The 19803-nt window shown below is 38.8% G+C and overlaps 1 protein-coding gene across 1 annotated transcript in view; it reads right to left on the reverse strand.

The window, feature by feature from the left end:
* Positions 1 to 19803, reverse strand: part of ext2 (exostosin glycosyltransferase 2) — a 163485-nt gene that overhangs the window by 84213 nt on the left and 59469 nt on the right. Inside the window, exon 7 of the mRNA XM_059975984.1 lies at positions 10649 to 10742. Coding sequence (XP_059831967.1) covers positions 10649 to 10742 — 94 coding nt within the window. The remainder of the gene's footprint in view (positions 1 to 10648; positions 10743 to 19803) is intronic.

Below are 19803 nucleotides of genomic sequence, written 5' to 3' on the forward strand. Positions count from 1 at the left end.
AGATTGCTGCCGAACAGTTTTATAACGAGCAAAAGGCATATAACCTTCTGTGACTGGTAGGCTCCACACTGTGTTTAGTGCAAAGTTTTTAAATAGTGTCATTTGTGCTCAAAAAGCATTGATTTATGTCACTGATAGTTGGTGACAAATAAGCAGCAAGGCCATTTAGAACTGTATTACTCACTGCAGTTTCAAGCATTCAGACTTGGAGATGCCAAAAATGGCTGGGTGTGAAAATGAAACAATTTCACTACTTCACAAGTTGGGAACTATGAAAATATGAAGGTATTGATAATCATCTTGAATGTTACAATGAGAATGAAGAATTGGAGGATGCAATCATCAAAAGCATTGTACAAAGGCAATCCCTTATCTGTTATTGGTGCCTGCACTAATTTGCTCTTTCACTGTCATCCGAAAGAACACAGAAGCGTGTTGGTTGACTGTTGTATCCGACAATCACAGTGAAACCTGTGTGAGAGAGAGTTTTTAAAGTGGAAAAACTGTTGCACTGGGACAGTTCCACTCGAGCTCAGAAGTCCAGGTTCAGTGGTGCAAATAGTCGCCATTAACTGGGGTCGTCTTTGGTTACAGTGGATAACAGTGGTTGCTCTCCTTGAAGTATGCAGAACTGCCTTCTTGGCCATTGGATCTCACTGTTGATCTCATTCACCCAGTCCGCCAGAGCTGACTTCATGTGCTAGGACAGGCATGTTCCTTATTTCACCAAGGTATGAGGCCTGTCAGCTATCCTCACCTTGTTTAGCCACCTGTCCAAGCAGTGTACTGGGATGTAGCCACTGTCACATACGAATATCTTCTTGGAACCACAGCTGAGAGCTGAGTGTCTGGTGGGGACTAAAGATGCCCCTTCAAGATCAATGGTACCCCTCTCCTTGGATACCCAACATACGGTCGCATACACTAGATGAATTCCTCGGTTGATAACTAATAGGAACTACCTCATAGTTTTATAGTACTGTAGCATCATCAATCACTAATTCGTTCAGTATTTCATTTTTTCATTTCATTTTCACATAATTTTCACATAATTTGTTACTCAGTTAAACCACAGTTTGCCTTTTTATACATTTTTAACCATTTTCATGAAACTTCAGCTTATTGGGGCAGCTGCTTAATTGTGATACACTGTACTGGTTCCACTGTACTACTTATTAATTTCATCAACACTAACTTTTGCACACTTAGTATCTGCAAATTTTATACATTATGAAATAGAAATTAAGTTGTTGTTACTGAGGCTTATTTCAAACAAAAACATTAACACATAGTTAAAACAATTCGTGATTTATGTTTTTATTTCAGGAATTTGCCAAAATTTGAATGAAGGAACTCTATCATGTTCTGACACATGATGGACAGTGTTTGAAACTCAATGCCACACATTTCAACACTCCAGGGTATCATCTTTAAATCTGTCAGTGTTTGGGACTCATATCAACTTCCCTTACAACAGACATCCAGCTGAGAGAGTGTTCCAAGAAAAATATATGGATTTAATTGCAAAGCTTTGCTCAGGCAGCCCCAGAGGAGAGTTCAAAGGCAAAATAAGGTACTTTCTAGCACCTCCGAGTGCTGTAAGGTCTAAAGGTTACTAAAGCAGGAGCCACTGCCCAATAAAAATCTGGTTTGAGAGTTCAATTGTAAAGCATATAATGGATCCTTTTACAGCTTTCCCCTCATTCTGAGGCAGAGTGCTGGTTCCTATAGTGATAGCGTTTCAGCTGCTGTCTACTTTTGCCTTCAAAGCTACCCCAAAGCAGTGTCTGTTTTAGCTCTATTCGCTTAGCAGACAATTAATAATATATCTATTTTGTAGAACCCAGAGCATTTGATTTAATTTTAAGTGTGGCTGTAACCCTGCAGTCTAACCCAAATAAACTGGATACTGTGGTTGTGACTTGTAAGCAAAAGAGTAAACTCTCAGCATTCTGGGGATCTGAGAACACAAATGGCACGGTACTCAAACCAATCAAATAAGATTGAATGAATTGCTCAAGCTCTCAGTCAACATCACAAAAGGAACCTGTTAATTCTGGGCTAAAACTAAAAGATATCCGATGTGGTTTTCAATCATGTTTTTAATCAGGGCAATAAATTGATTCACTAACATTTTTCACCTGCCCGGGGTGAACTTAAGAGTACAAATATAAGCTAGTTTATTTGTTCATAAGAAACATTCATGTACCTATAACAATACATAGGCAGTGTTCCAGTCAAGTAGAAACTAGAGGCAACAGTATTAGTGATGCTAATAGTCATTTTGGGTAGTCATGACTAGAAAACAAAGCTAGCAGAGTTTGTTTTAACAAAAGGAGTGCTTCACAAATCATTTGGGTCTGTCTGCAGATATTTTTATTTCCTTTTCTCCTCACTTTCACCAACATACAAAAAAACACTAAATATTCACAGCTATTCTTCAATTTGCATTTTTCCCTGTTTAAAATGCAGATTAAAATGCATCATTAACATTCCAATAAATGTAAATTAAAAATGGTAACATTCAACTGAAACACAAATAAAACACTTGCTTGCTACCATCATTGCCCTACAAAGGCTGCTGAGTTAAAGGTAACTCTGTTTTACACAAAATGGACAAAAGATGGTAATAAATAACAAGGTGTATAACAATGCTGCAAAAATTACATATATGAAAGGTTTTGGCTAATTCAGTTCAATTACATTACTCTAAGTAAGTTATCCTTTCTGTACTGTTTAAAAAATCTTGACTTGTAAATTACACACAAGTTAGTCATTTTTAAAAACATCATGCCACTAGAACTGATGCAGAGAAGGAAAAGATAAGTGGACTATGAAATTTTGATCACTTCCCATTGGTTAATGGTTTTAAATAAGGAATCAGTCAAACTTTTACTAAAATGATCTTATTTTGTTTGCTCTTTTTTGGTTAACAGCAAATTCTCATTTTTCAAAATAAAAGAATGATGTGAAACATACAAAATATTTTAATAATGATTCTTAAGAAGCAGCTTTTGAAAATGAATTTTTAATTTTACAAACCATAATGGATTTTTGTGACAAGGAAAATGTAATGAATTATTCCTCTGGAAATCTTGGCTCTCTGACAGATAAGTTCATGTGATTTCAGCTGCAACTCAGAACTGGATAGAGAAAAAAAGTCATTGGTTTAAATTTTCATCAGCATCCAGACACACCAGCTAAAAGTGCGTGAAGACAGAATCAGGCTTGACTGTGATGTCTTTTGTGATAAAGCAGTCTGCCAACACTCACTGCAACAGATGAAAAATTCAGTTGTTGCAGTCAAGGTTCTGGGGCAGAAAATTTCACTTTTAGAACTGCACAGTTCATGGGAGGAAAAAAATATTTTTTGACACATTAAGCCATACTCAAACTTGTGCTTGTTTGGTTGCCTTCTGCATGAATCCGCTTTGCTTCAATTGACTAAATTCAATCAAGTTATGCTTTAAATATCTGAAATCCAAACAGCATTTGTATATTAATGATCAAGGACAAATTTTATCATTAATTTACACTTATAGTTAATATCGATTAAAACTGCATTTAAATAAAAGTTCAAAGTATAGTCATTATTTTGGCTCCTGAAAAATGTTTGTATGTTTAACATAACATGGACACACAACCTCTACTGTTGTACTTATTTCATCTTTGCTTATCAGCTGAGCTGCACTGGAAGGTAGCCAGACACAGGCAGCAGGCAGATGGCATGCTTTCTATCATAAGTGATAAGGATACATGAGACAAACTAAGTTAAAATAATATTGACTATATACTCCCTCATTTCTGAAAAATTTTAATGTGCCTTTGCTCAATCATTATAATTTTCTATAAGTAACAAAATATTTCTCAAACAGGTGAAGGAGAAAAATGTTAAGAATTTATTTTAACCTCCAAAACATAGATAAGTTAACCTAACCCTTCACTATCGTTCTTGACTTAGCCTCAGTCTGAAATATCATATAACTCATAAGAAAAAAATATTTTTAAACATATTCAATACTCAATAAGGTTTTAATCATGTAATATTATTTATTCCATTTTGAACCTAGTTTGATATTTTATGATTTCGATCAGGATTTGTATATTATGCTCCTTTCTGTGATTCCCCTGGAGTACTTCAGGATTCCCCTGGAGTACTGAGAAATTTTAAAGAAATCAAGAAAGAATGGGACTAACGTGATACAGTAGCATTAAGACAACTAATCATACTGTTCTTGGAAAGCAGTGCAACTTGAATGCAGCATATGATCTATCCCTGCCCGTATTTCCTATACTAACAACTTATTTACATATCACCTATTAGATTTGAGCAGAATTAATCTTTCAATTTATCCCTTTGCTCATTGAGTTAATATACAACCAACATCTCTGAATTACTTGGATTGTCAATGCATGTCTAAATGCCTCCTCCTCACACATAATGCCTGTGTCATGATGTCCTAAGAAAATACAAATAAGTTGTGCTGCTGGATAATATTCATTCTCTCTTCAAATGGACACTTCTAACCTTATCACATGATAGATGCATTACACTACGACACTGACTGAGACCAAAACATTTTCCAAAGCACCATCCACTTGAGGATTTATTAAGTACTGTCAGAGCTCAATATTTCATTAGCAGACATGCAAAATCTGTTTTTAGTCAAACAGAGAAATTCTTGAATTTCATATTCCTTCCTATTTATCTTCCAATAGTTTCTCTCACTGGCCAACAAATCTGAGGTAATTTCAATAATTTTCAAATGGATATCGTAAATTTGTACTATCAGTCGATGTTTTCCTCAAAAAGGTATACTAGTACTTGTGTATGGTTAGTCGAATGGAAAAACAAAAGTTGTGAATACAAAACAATATTAAAATTGATTTGAATTTAGATGGGAAAAGGTCACCCCTCTCTTTCACCTCAAAATTAAAACACAAAAAATATAGTAAATAATATTGAATTACTTTTCTAATCCAAACAGCTTTCATGAAAATACGACAAATTTCAAAATTATGCTTTGCTTCCTGAATAGAAGGCAATGAGTAATTTACTTATTGGAAAATATTAGAATGGGAACAGTGCCTCAACGAACTGTGTCTGGAAGCTACACAGCATGCAATTGGATGTGAGAGAATGGCTAGTAATGTAAAAGATTAATCCAATCTGTACAAAACTTAAAACATCTCCAGTCGTCTCCACTTTGTCTTCTGAAAAGGTCCCAATTATTATTTTATCTTTTCTGGAATTAGCCAATTGTAAATTATTCTCTATTTTTATTTTCACCAACTGCCCCAGATTCAACTCCTCACTTCATAATAGAAGTAATTTACAGTGACCAACAAACTTACAAACTTGTGCATCTTTGTGAACCTATACTGTCACAGGGAGGATGTCCAAACTCCACACAGACAGTGCCTGAGATCAGGCTTGAGACCAGGATTTTGGCAATGAGACACAAGCTCAACTAAATGTGCTGCTAGTTGTTAGAAAAGTTGCAATTTTTTGCATCTCGGTCTCAGATTGTGTTTGTCTTAAAATATACTGTCAACTGGTGAATAGAGTTTAGCATACTTCAACCAAGTACAGATGTTTAGGAGCAGCATTGGCTAAAGATGTAATTACTTTATTCTGAATTTAATTTGGATACAAGCATGTGAATTAACAAATCCCTGTCTGCCATTTTAAAACCTTAATCTTAAAATAAAATCAGCTCCTTTGCTAAAATAACAGTTATTCTAGATGAAAATATTAAATGGTCTTATGTTAATAAAGCAATGAAATTTCAGGGTCCTCAACTTATATTGAATAAAGTTAGAAAGCAGTGGCTGCCAGCAAACTTCATATGGGAAAAGATGACATTTACTCTTGAAATGTGCAAACATTTCTCTCTACAAAACAGCCATGAGTTAATTATCATATTTTAGGGGAATGATAATTCCTTTAGATTGACTGAGTTTGGAACAGACAGCACAAGGCGAAGACTTGCCAAATAGAATCTCAGGAGTTCCAAAATAAAAGGGCAGAGGCATGTCAGTAATAAAAATTATCATATGGGCAAAAGAAAGACCTTTTATAAATTCTTTATTACAGCAAAAGTAATCAGAGCAGGGCCAACAAGTTTTCTCACTCATCATATTACAATTCTAGCAAAGAATGCAAAATTGAGTCCACTACTTCTAAACATTTCTCAAGACTGGGAGCAATTATCTAGTAAATATCCTTTAGACTAGGACAACGTCCACTTAAACTGACCTTTCTTGCACCTCTAACAAGTAACTCAAGGATTACTCTCCACCTCAAATCCATTACTCGCTCACTTTTCATGTTCATCAGAACAATCTAATATTTTCTACAGCTATTGGTCACCTTTGATTCATAACGTTTCTTGCTACACTTCTTTAAAGATACCCAGTTTCAACTATTTTCATTTTCTTCCTTTTGCTGGTACTATGATTTTCATCATTATAAACCAGATGCACAGAAGTAATTGCACATGCTAGAATTCCAAAATAAAAACAGAAAATGCTGGAACCACTCATCAGGTTAAAGAGCTTTGTGAAAAGAGAAACAGAGGTTACATTTTGATGCATCAGGTTGAAGATTTTTTTGTCACCTATCCAGCATTACTTCCAATCTGAGGAAAGGAATTCAACTCATTGATACAATTGTTCCTCATTTCAGAGATGCTGAGTGCTTGCAGCACATCAGTCTTTATTTCAGCAGAAATATACTGGTAAAACTAAAGGTATAATTCAGCCACCTTCAACGGGATCGTACCACTAAGCACCTCTTCCCCTCTCCTCCAACTGTTTGCTTTCCACAGGGGCCGCTCTCTATTTGATCACTTCTCCACTTTTTCCTCCCCACTGATCTCCCTCCTGGCATTGAATCCTGCAAGCGAGACAAATACTCCATCTGCCTCTATACCTGCTCTCTTACCAAAACTTAGGGCCTCAGACAGTCCTTCAAAGTGAGGCAACATATCATCTGCGAGTCTTTAGGGGGTCATCTATTGTATCTGGTACTTCCAATTTGGTCTTCTCTATATTGATAAGACCCAATGTAGAGTGAGGGACTGTTTCGTCGAGCATTTTTGCTCCATCTGTCACAAAAAGCAGAATTTCTCAGTGGCAAACCATTTTAATTCTATTTTCCATTCAAACATATTGGCCCATGGCCTCCTCTGCTGCAGAGATAAGGCCACTCTCAAGTTGGAGGAGCAAAACCTCATTCTATCTGGGTAGTCTCCAACTTGATGGCATGAACATCCATTTTTACTTCCAGTAATTTCTCCCCCTCTCCCTTCTCTCTTTTTCCATTCCCCATTCTGGCATCCTGTGCAAATGGATCTCAATTTCCTCACTTGCAGACTTCAGTCAGTTTAGATTGGCAACAACATCTCCTCCAGGATCTCCATTAGCACAGATACATCATAAGGCTGTGTGCTTAGCCCTCTGTTCTCCTCACTTCACACTTACAACTGTGTGGCTAGGTATAGCTCCAATGCCATATTCAAGTTTGCTGATGACATCTCTGTAGTTGATTGATTCAAAGGTGGCAAAGAAGCAGCATATAGGAGGGAGACTGAAAATCTGAGTGGTGCTACAACAACAAGCTCTTACTCAATGTCAGCAAGACCAAGGAACAGATTATTGACTTCAAGAGGAAGAAACCGTGGGATCAGAAGTGGAGAGGGTCAGCAACATAGAATTCTTCAGTGTTATTATTTCAGAGGACCTGTCCTGGGTCCAGCATGTAAGTGCAAATACAAAGAAAGCACAGCAGCGCCTCTACCTCCTTTGGAGTTTGTGAAGATTCAGCAAGACATTTAAAATTTTGACAAATTTCTATAGATGTCTAGTACAGAATATATCGACCTGCTGCACCACAGCCTGGTATCAAACTACCAATGCCCTTGAATGGAAAATCCTGCAAAAGAAAACAGCAGATACGGCCCAGTCCATCACAGGTAAAGTCCTCCCCACCATTGAGCATATCTACATGAAACGTTAGAAGGAAAACAGCATCCATGATCAGGGATCCCACCATCCTCGACATTCTTTCTTCTTGTTGCTGCCATTAGGAAGGTGGTACAGGAGCCTCAGGACTCTCCACCAGGTTCAGGAATAGTTATTACCCCTCAACAATCAGGCTCTTGAACCAAAGGGGATGTTATGTACTTGGATTTTCAGAAGGCCTTTGACAAGGTGCCACGCATGAGGCTGCTTAACAAGCTACAAGCCAATGGTATTACAGGAAAGATTCTGGTATGGATAAAGCAGTGGATGTTTCGCAGGAGAAAAAGAGTGGGAATAAAGGGATCCTTTTCTGGCTGGCTGCCGGTGACTGGTAGTGTTCCACAGGGGTCTGTGTTGGGACTGATCTTTTTATGTTATATGTCAATGACTCTGATGACAGAATTGATGACTTTGTTGCAAAGTTTGCAAACAATATGACCATAAGTAGTGGCACAGGTAGATTTGAGGAATAAGAGCCTACAGAAGATTTTAAGACAGATTGGGAGAATGGGCAAAGAAATGGCAGATAGAATACAGTGTTGGGAAGTATATGGACATGCATAAAGGTTGAATATCTTCTAAATGGAGAGAAAATACAAAAATACTGAGGTGCAAAGGGATTTGGGCAGGATTCCCTGAAGTTTAATTTGCAGGTTGAGTCTGTGGTGAGGAAGGCAAATACAATGTTAGCAATAATTTTAAGAGAACTAGAAAATAGGAGCAAGGATATAACGTTGAGACTTTATAAAGCACTGCTGAGGCCTTACTTGGGAGTACTTAGAGCAGTCTGGAGCCCCTTATCTTAGGATGTACTGAAACAGGAGGAGGTTCAAAGGAGGTTCAAAGGAGGTTCAAAAAACAATTTCAGGATTGAATCATTTGTTATTTGAAGAGCATTTGATGGTTCTGGGCCTGTATTCACTGAAATTCAGAAGAATGAAGGGTGACCTCATTGAAACCCATCAAGTGGTGAAAGGCTTCGATAGGGTGTATGTAGACAGGATGTTTCCTATGGTGGGAAACTCTAAGACCAGAGGACACAGCCTCAGAACAGAGGGACGCCCTTTTAGAACGGAGATGAGCAGGAAGTTCTTTAACCAGAGTGGTGAATCTGTGGAATTCTTTGCTAAAGGCAGCTGATGAGGCCAATTCTTTATGTGACACAGTGTAAGGTTTCACTGCTAATGTAATGGTTTCTCTGCAATGTTTCACTGCTAATGTAATGGTTTTGCTGTAGCAGCAAGGTTTGGGTTATGACTAGAGATAACAGGGCTTTGGAATGTATGTTATCCAATAGGAGAAATGTTGCTCTTTCTTGTGAGTCTGGAAGAGAGATTTTCAGGATCTTTTGTTGGGGAGAGGAGGAGGAAGAAGACACATGTGGAGGGAGCTGGGAGACAATCAGATGGAATGGACTGGGAGCAAGGGTCTGAAGGTCGGTGATGCTCGGAGGAGGTTGATGAATGCTGAATAGCCGTATCAGTGAGTTCCAACGTGCACTTTTGACTTTTTTTCTTAAAAAGGGCCCTTTTTCTTTTTATTTTCTTTACTAACCCTTTACTCAGATTAAGATTTATAAAATTCAATCATTTAATTGCATATGGTGTACTGTCTGATATCTTGTGGTGCGAATTTGTAACCGGGCAACACATCACACAGCATCCACACAATGAGATTTCTCAGTTTGGTGGGGCCAGAGGTTGTCTTCCCCTAGACAGATGTTCTACTTTGTTAAATAGGTAAATGGCAAGATAAAAAGTGAGGTCAGGCATGAACTAGAGAAGACTGCAACTACTTTCTGAAGTACCCTGGATAGTGGTTAGAGTAACACTATTACAGATGCAGGGACCTGGGTTTAATTCCATCGCAGTCTGTAAGGTGTTTACAGACCTGGGACCGAGTGGACTTCCTCCAACATTCCAGAGACAAATGGGTTGGTAAGTTAACTGGTCATGTGGGTGCAACTGGGTGGCATGGGCTGCTTGGCCAGAAGGGCCTGTTACTGTGCTGTATCTTTAAATAACACCCTTAGGTTTTTCGATTTTAGATTTAGGGATACAGCACAGAAAATGGATCTGTGGAAATTAATGAGGAATTATCAGAATTAAACAGAAGTGCACACACAAATCCTTTTAAGAAAGGATGTCACAACTTCAGTAATCCACTATTACATTACCACAGAAATCCAATGACATCTGGCTCATCACATTCTTGTTTTCCATGTTCCCCTTAAGTACACCAGAATCCCATTTTCCTGGATTATTAATAGCTCTATTAGTTTGTGAAATCTCAGTCCAAAATCCCAAAGGTGCCAGGTTACCAGAGTTATTATAATAGGAAATATATATCAGTAAGGAAAATCTTATTTCCTTATTCATCATCCAAAAGTTACTCCTGGTACTTCATCAATGAGAATGGTGAAAGTTTAATAGTCCCAGTCCTTTCAATACATTTTGTTCACTTTTATCTGCTTGCACATTTTATATTCATACACAATGACTTTACTCATGTTTGTGCAAGCACACTAATAAAATTTGCTAACAGAATGCTGGAAAATGTAGATACAATTAAATCTAATTGAAATATCAAATCATATTTACTGAAGAGATTCATTGTGTCTTACCCGTCTTTGCAGGTCTTCAATTTGCTGCTGAGGAATAGTCTTTAAAATACTGTACATTTCAGAAAGTTTGTCTTCTGGTACGACTACAGAAGCTCTAGAAAAGTTAACAGATAATAATGATTAGATCCATTCAGTTGAAAACCACTAATTCTCATTATTTGTTTAATTCAAGTAGTGGTGCCAATCCAAGATGCAAATCCAACATGAAAGCTTTGGATCAGTTTATATCTGTAGAATATAATGACAGAAGCATTAAATTCTGATTAGGAATTTGTAGTGAGTATTCACTATCAACACTGGGACAAATATCTGCTCCAGGCAATCCTGCTCATGCATGGAATGATCTGACTCAGCAAAAAAAAGATTTTATTTTCACAGTCAGCCCTTCAGCATAAGGGCAATTTGGTTTCAATTCAGCAATTTCAGGAATGGTAAATGCCTATTCGTGGAATTCCATTAAGATTGGATTGCAGCAATCACACCGTCTTGATAGTGCATACACCTGGTCCAAGACAACTTGAGGCCAAGATCTGTTGTACAAAACAGGCATGCCTGTGAATACCTGTGTATCCATTGTTATATCATCTTCATTAACATTCAAATTCACGTGAAAATATTGATTTCTTGCACATGTCCAACTTACATCTGTCTACCTTTGGTAACCATGCCTTCAGTTGCCATGATCCAGACTCTGGAATTCCCTAATTTTCTACTTCAAAAAACTTCTCTTCAATCATGCTTTTGAGCACAGTATCTTACAGCATAATGTCAATTATTGTCCATTATTTGCTTCTGGAAAACTATCCTTGCTATGTACCAATGCACGCCAGTCAGTTATAAAGCTGCCTCACCAGGAGAATACAGCCTGTGCGGACCATAAATACCATCTCTTCCTAACTAACAATCAATGCAGGCACACCTCAAAGATGCATGCTGAGCCCACTGCTTTACTATCACTCTAAGCACAACTCCAACGCCATCTATAAATTTGTCAACAACAAAATTATTAGGGGCAGAATTTCAGATGGTGATGAGGTGTTGTATAGGAGCGAGATACACCTGCTGGCTGAGTGGTTTCACAGCAACAATTCTGCACTCAGCGTTAGTAAGATGAAGAAATTAATTGTGAACTTCAGGAAGGGGATGTTGAAGGAGCACACACCAGTCTTCAGCGAGGGATCAGAAATGGAAAGGGTCCATTTCAAATTCATGGATGTCAAGATCTGAGGATCTATCTTGGGTCCAACATATTGAGGGAATTACCAAGAAGGTATGACAGAGGCTATATTTCATTAGGAGTTTGAGAGGAGCTGGTATGTTAACAAAGACACAAATTTCTACAGATGCATTGTGAAGAGTATTCTAATCAGCTGCATCACCATCTGAGTCGTTACTAAAAGAAGGTAATAGTTCGGAGTTTAGCATCAAAGGATATACTTTTTAATCGAAAAGACAGGCAGGAAGGCATAGGCGGTGGTGTGGCTCTATTGGTAAGAGATGGAATTAAAACCCTTAGAAAGAGGTAACATAGGGCCAGAGAATGTTGAATCTTTGTGAGTGGAGTTAAGAAACTGCAAGAGTGAAAAAACCATGAGGGGAATCAGATAAAGGCCTCCAAATGGTAGCCAAGATATGGGGTTAAGATTGCAAAGGGAGCGGGAAAGGATATATAATAAACAAAATGTCACAATTGTAATGGGGGATTCCAATACGCAAAGGGATTGGGAAAAATCAGATTGGTGTTGAATCGCAAGAGAGGGAACTTATTGAACGCCTACCAGATGGCTTTTTTGAACAGCTTGTGCTCAAGCCTACTAGGAGAAAGGCTGCCTTAGATTGTGTGTTGTGTAATAACCCCGATTTTATTAGTCAGCTTAACGTAAAGGAACCCCAGGAGGCAGTGATCGTAATATGATTGAATTCATACTGCAGCTGGAGAGGGAGAAGTGCAAATCACATGCATCAGTAATGCAATGGAATAAAGGGAATTACAGATGCATGCGAGAGGAGCTTACCCAGGTGGATTGGAGAGGGCTACTGGCAGGGATAACAACAGAACAGAGGCGGCTGAATTTTCTGGGAATAGACATGTCCCACAGAAGAAGTTGCTCTCAAATAGCAGGGTTAGGCAACCATGGCTGAAAAGTTGAAGACTTCATAAAAGCCAAGGAAACGGCATATAAGGTAGCAAAAGTGGGTGGGAATTTGAATGTTTGGAAAGCTTTTAAAATCCAACAAAAAGCAACTAAAAAAAAGCTACAAGGGAAAAGAAAAATATGAGGGCAAACCAGCTGATAATATAAAGCAAGATACTAGAAGTTATTTTAGTTATATGAAGAATTAAAGGGAAGTGAGTTTATATTGGACCACTGGGAAATAATGCTGGAGAAATAGTAATGAGGGACAAAGAAATGGCAAATGAACTTACTAAGTACTTTGCTTCCTGCTTTACTGTTGAAGACACTAGCTGTATGCCAAGAGGTCCGTGATTGTCAGGGAGCAGGAGTGAGTGTAATTGCTATTCCAAAGGAAAAAGTGCAAGACAAACTCAAAGATCTTAAGGTGTATAAATCACCTTGGCCAGATGGACTACATCCCAGAGTCATGAGGGAGGTTGCTGAAGAGATAACGGATGTATTGGTCATGATCTTTCAAGAATCATTTGATTCTGGCATGGTCCCAGAGAACTCGAAGATCACAAATGACACTCCACTCTTTAAGAAGGGAGGAAGAGAAGAGAGGAAATTATAGGCCAGTTAGTCTAACCTCAGTGGTTGGAAAAGTGTTGGTGTCTATTACTAAGGATGAGGTTTCGGGATATTTGGAGACTAATAACAAAATAAGTCAAAGTCAGCATAGTTTCTGTAAAGGGAAATCTTGTCTGACAAATCTGTTAGAATTCTTCAAGGAAGTAACAAGCAGTGTGGAAAAGGAAAGGCAGTGGATGTTATTTACTTGGATTTTCAGAAAACATTTGGTAAGTTGCCTCACGAGGCTGCTTACCAAGGTAAATTCCTATAGTGTTGCAGAAAAGATACTGGCATAGATAGAGGAATGGCTGACAGATAGGAGGCAGCAAATGGGAATAAAGAGGGCCTTTTCTGGTTGCCAGAGACTAGTGGAGTTCCTCAGGGACATTCATGGGACCACTACTTTTCACATTGTTTGTCAATGATTTGAATAATTGAATAGAAAGCTTTGTGGCAAAGCTTGCAGATAATATGAAGATAGCTGGAAGGGTAGGTCATGTGATTGCAATAGGACTTTGACAAATTGGAAGAATGGGCAAAAAAATGGTGGATTGAATACAGTTTTGGGAAATGTACGATAATACATTTTGGTAAAACGAACAAATAGTGCAGACTATTATCTAAATGAGGAGAAAATTCTAAATCAGAGGTGCAAAGGGACTTGGAAATCCTCGTGCAAGACTAAAGGAAAATGTAATGTTAGCATTTATTTCAAATGGAATAAAATGTAAAAACAAGGAGATAATGCTGAAGCTTTATCTAGCCAGGCCACAGTTGGAGTACTGTCAGCAGCTTTGAGCCCCTTATCTCAGAAAGGATGTATAGTCATTCGAGAGAGTCCAGAGGTTTACGAGGATGATTTCGGGAATGAAGAAGTTAACATATGAGGAGCATATGGCTGATTTGGGCCTGTACTCACTGGAATTTGGAAGAATACGTGGAGATCTCATTGAAACCTACCGAATGTTGAAAGGATTATTAAAGGTAGATGAGGAGAGGATGTTTCCTCTGATGGGGGTATCCAGAATTAGATTCATTAGATTCAACTTCATTGTGATTGTACCGAGTACAGATACAAAGCCAAATGAAATGCAATTAACATCTAACCAGAAGTGCGAAAAAAGTGTTATTTACAAAATAACTGCAAATAAAAAGTGCTGCAGCATACAAATATAAAAGTACTGAGACAGTACAATACGGTGCAATACTGCTTAGCGCTGTGATGTGAGGTTCAGCAGGGTCACAGCCTCAGGGAAGAAGCTCCTCTTCCTGTGCCTGTTGGTGCAGGAGTGGAGGCTCCTGTAGTGCCTACCGGATAGGAGGAGAGTTAAAAGTTCATGGTTGGGATGAGATGCATCTTTGATAATGCTTTTCGCCCTGCCCAGGCAGCGTTTATGGTAGATGTTCTCAATGGTGGGCAATTGGGTGCCGATAATCTGCTGGGCAGTTTTGACCACCTGCTGGAGTGCTTTGTGGTCTGATACAGGACAATTGCCACACCACATTGAGATGCAGTTGGTGAGTATGCTCTAAATGGTACAGCAGTAAAAGTCTATCAGTATCCTGGGACAGAGGTGAACTTTCTTGATGCTCCGCAGGAAATAAAGGTGCTGTTGCGTCTTTTTGATCGGGATGGAGTAGTTCAGGGACCAGGTGAGATCATCAGAAATTATGGACACCAAGGCATTTGAAACTTGATACACGCTCCACTGCAGTTCAGTTGATGTAGATGGGGTCACGAGGGTAGCTCCTGGCATGCCTGAAGTCCACAATGATCTCCTTGGTCTTCTGGGTGTTATAGGCCAGGTTGTTGTCGGCACACCACACGTCTAGATGCTGCACCTCGTTCCCGTAGGCCGTCTCGTCATCCCCTATGATCAGGCCAACCACCGTGGTGTCATTTGGTAACTTGATTATGGAGTTAGAACCATGTACAGGAACGCAGTCATAGGTGAAAAGGAAGTACAGAAGAGGGCTCAGCACACAGCCTTGAGGCACGCCGGCATTCAGGATGAGAATGGTGGAGGAGAGGTTGTCTAACTTAACAGATTGGGGCACAGCCTCAAAATTGAGGGGTTACCTTTCAAAACAGGAATTTTTTTAGCCAAAGAGTGGTGAATCTATGGAATGCTCTGCCACAGACTGTGGTGGAGGCCAAGTTCATGGTATATTTAAAGTGGAAATTGACAGATTCCTAACTGGTTGGGGCACCAGAGATATGGTGAGAGGGCAGGTGTATAGGATTGAATGGGATCTGGAATCAGCCATGGTGAAATGGTGGAGTGGACTCGATGGGCTGAATGGCCTAATTCTGTATGTCTTATACTTTTAACTGGTATGGCTGCATAGGATTGGAAAAAGCTGCAGAAAGTTGTAAACTCAGCCAGCTCCATCCAGAACATCTACAAAAGGCAATGCCTAAAAAAGGCAGCATCCATCATTAAAGACCCCCATTACCTAGGCATGCCCTCATCTCATTGCTACCATCAAGGAGGCGTACAGGAGTCTGACAACACCACTTTAACATTTCAGGAACAACTTCTTCCCACTGCCATCAGATTTCTGAATGGACAATGAACCCATGAACACTACCCTCAGTATTTTTCTTTATTTTCCCCTTACTTTTGCACTAATTATTTAAAAAAAATACAGTATATACTTATTGTAATTTATAGCTTTATAATGCACTGCAATGCACTACTGCCACAAAACAACAAATTTCACAACATCTGCCAGTGATATTAAACCTGATTCTGAAGCCTTTGTTCTTCCTAATTTGCCTCTGTATGGTAAACATTGCCTGATCCTACAAGAAGGGAGTAAACACTATTGAAAGCTGAGTTTATACATTTATTTTTATTGTATTTAATTTTGGCACACCTCCTAGAGGACCACAATCTTGTCATAGGGTTTGCAGGCCTGTCTGCCTCAATGACCCGGACAGTTATGGCGATTGGAGACAGGGCTATATGCTTTGGCTCTTGGCAGGATCACACGTGCCCAATAGGTCAAAAAAGACTAAAAGTGGTCCACTGGTCCTCCAGATTCCGCTCAGTTTTAACAACCCAGACCGGTAAAACAAAACTGTTACAGAAACACCAATGAAGAATCCTTCTCCATCTGAGTGTGACAACGTTCTTGGGTCTCCATCCAACTTGCATGACTGACAGTAATGAAAACCAAGAGGAAACTACTGACATGATGAGGAAAGTCCTGAATACTACTAGAGATGGAGGACCTTCACTGCTTCCCGAAACGTCAGTGGCATAATGGGCAGTAAGCAAGCAAGCATGGCACAAGCATCCCATACATGTCAAACACATAAAAACTAAATACAGACAGTATTAGATTGAATATAGCAATACCACATCTTAATGTATTCCTTCCTCACAAGTTGACTGGTCAAAGGAATAGAAAATTCAGTGAAAAAGAAGCTAAGTTCCAGTTTAAGTATCCTGCCAAATAATTCAAACATGGATTAAAGACTGCATTTAGAATCTTCCTACTTTGTATGATTTACCTTATGGATTATAAACAAGGCACAGCACTTTCTTCATTTAATTTCCATAAAGATACAGTGGTTTAACAAAACACATAGAAATTGATTTAAATGTGAAAAATCTAATTAAAAAAAAAGATTTTATAAAAACAGCACGTTATAAACATTAACTATCAGCATACCTTTTAATAGTGAAAAATCAAATCTTTGATTTAATCGTTCATAGAACGCTACAGTATAGAAAGAGAACAGATGGTCAATTCTGCTCAAGTTGTTTCTTTGAAGGAACTGTGCAGTTTAGTTCAATTACTAAATGACTTTAGAACATTTGTCTATTGATGAACCCTTAGAAAACTCAAAATGGACAGACTATGGCAAAGCCAGACAGGGAAAATTGACATCTAAATTTCAGTGCACATTTAAGGGAAACCAAAAAAATCTATCCACTTAAGGTGCTACGCTCTTGGATATAGAAAATATAAATTCAGAAACTGCACTGATTTTCCAGGAAAGCTTTGTTTTGATAAGATTTCACTAATCTCAGTTTGTTTAATTAAAATCTTGCACAACATTTAAACTATGGAACACTGCAATTTTCAATTAATTATTCGCTCGAACTTACATTATGGTAGAAGCTGCAAGTGGTAAAAGATTTCACACAGCTAAAGGTAGCATTTTGTTTTGAGCCATGAGTTACTGCAAACATTGAATGAATATGAGCACCAAAATAAGTTAGTGAAACAGACACAGAGTAGACAAAAGCAGAAAAAGGTACTCTCTGAGGTAAATTGTTGTGGATATATCCCGTGTGTGACAAGTGTCCCCTTGAACTTTGTGGGAGGCAAGTACAGAAATCACAGGGGCTGTGGCAGAAATATTGAAAATTTACGGCACCCCACTCTTAGCCACAGGTGAGGTGCCATAGGACGAGGATAGCAAATATTGTTCCATTGTTCAAGAAAGGGTCTAAGAAATTATAGGCTAGTAACCCTGACATTAGTCATGGGTAAATTATTGTAAGGTATTCTAAGAGACAGGATTCTAAGAGCATGATCTGGGAGTGTCAACATGGCCATGTGCACAGTAGGTAACATCTAGTCAATCTTGTAGTTTTTTTTTGAGGAAGTTAACAGGAAGATTGATGAAGCAAAGGCAGTGGAAATTGTCAATGTAGACTTTAGCAAGGCCTCTGACAAAAGTCCCACATGGGAAGCTGGTCCAAATGGTTCAGTCACTTGGTACTTAGGATGAAATAATTAACTGGATTCAGCATTGGCTTAGCAGAGAAGAAAGAGTAGTTGTCTTTCTGACTGGAAGGCTGTGACTAGTGGTGTTCCACAGGGATCAGTGCCCAGTCTATTGTTGTTTATCACCTACTTTTAATAATTTAGACTTAAGTGGTAAACTGGATCAGCAAATTTGTGACATTTAGGAAGGCTATCAAAGCTTGCAATATGATTTAGACCAGCTGGGAAAACCTGCTGAAAAATGGTAGATGGAATTTAATACAGACAGGTATCAGGTGTTGCACTTTGGCAGGACAAACCAGAGTAGTATTTATAGAGAATGACAGAGCATTGAGGTCTACGGTGGAACAAAGGGATCTGGGAATACAGGCTCATAACAGCTTGAAAGTGGCGACACAGGTAGATAGAGTTGTAAAGAGACATCTTGGCCTTTGCAAATTAAGAACATACAAACCTTAAATGGAATGCAGCAAAGGATCTAGACTGATTCCTAGGGTGGCAGGGCTGTCTTATAAGATATTGGATCAACCTCATCTATAATTGCTGTGGTTTAGAAAAATGAGAATGGAATCTATTTGAAGCTCCAAGTGTTTTCCCTTTATTCGAGGTCTGCAGGATGCTATCTGAAGATTTACAGTACAGTGTAAAAGTCTTAGGCGCATATACTAAAACTTACTAACAGGACTTTAGTAATTTTATGTATTGAACTGTACTGCTGCAAAAAACAAACAAACAAATTTCATGACATATGTGAGTGATGATAAGCCTGACTTGGATATGGAACTCCAAGTCATTGAGAGTGGGAAGGGGGCAGGGAGAGGGGAATCAAGGTTGGAGAGGGGAGAGAGCAGGATGCAACAGAGAGACATTCTGTAATGATCAATAAACCAACTGTTTGGAATCAACTAACCTTGCCTGGTGTCTCAGGGCTGGATGTGAATGTACCTGTGCCACACCCCTCCCCCACCACCCCGGCACTCTTTCCCTGCCACCTGTCCCACACCGATCCTGAAGCACCCCACCCTCACCATTCCAAAATCCTTTACTCCTGCCAGATTTACAAACTCACTGTTCACTGCATCTTGACAAATACAGTACTGTACAAAAGTCTTAGGCACCCTATCTATATGCTTTTGAGCAGTACCGTATGATGTTAATAAGTCTGAATTTGGAGTATCACGTGCAGTACAATTTACAAGGACGTTGCTGTGACTTGGCATAGAATTCTATGGTTCACCACCCGATAATGAAATTTCTCCTCACAGCTAAATGTAATTTCTCCCACTTCACTACATATCCATCGACTGTTACCCCCCACTCTAGAATGCTGAATTAACTCTGGCATTCATTCTAGACCAAATAAAGTCTCAAAGAGATTACTTTCTCATTCTTCTAAACCACAGCAAATATAGATGAGGTTGATCCAATCCCTTATAAGAGAGGCCTGCCACCCTAGGAATCAGTCTATAACCTTTGCTGCATTCCCTTTATGGCTTGTATATTCTTCCTGGGATAAGGAGGATATATGTGTTTTCAGTAACTAGTGTACAAAAAGACCCAAGTCTCCTTGTACATCAATGTTTCCAGATCTCTCAAATTTTGTTTTTCTGTGAATGTGATTTACATTATAATGCACATGTTACACATTTCCTCACATAA

The sequence above is a fragment of the Hypanus sabinus genome, chromosome 7 (assembly GCF_030144855.1).
Source record: "Hypanus sabinus isolate sHypSab1 chromosome 7, sHypSab1.hap1, whole genome shotgun sequence".
NCBI classification, from domain to species: domain Eukaryota; kingdom Metazoa; phylum Chordata; class Chondrichthyes; order Myliobatiformes; family Dasyatidae; genus Hypanus; species Hypanus sabinus.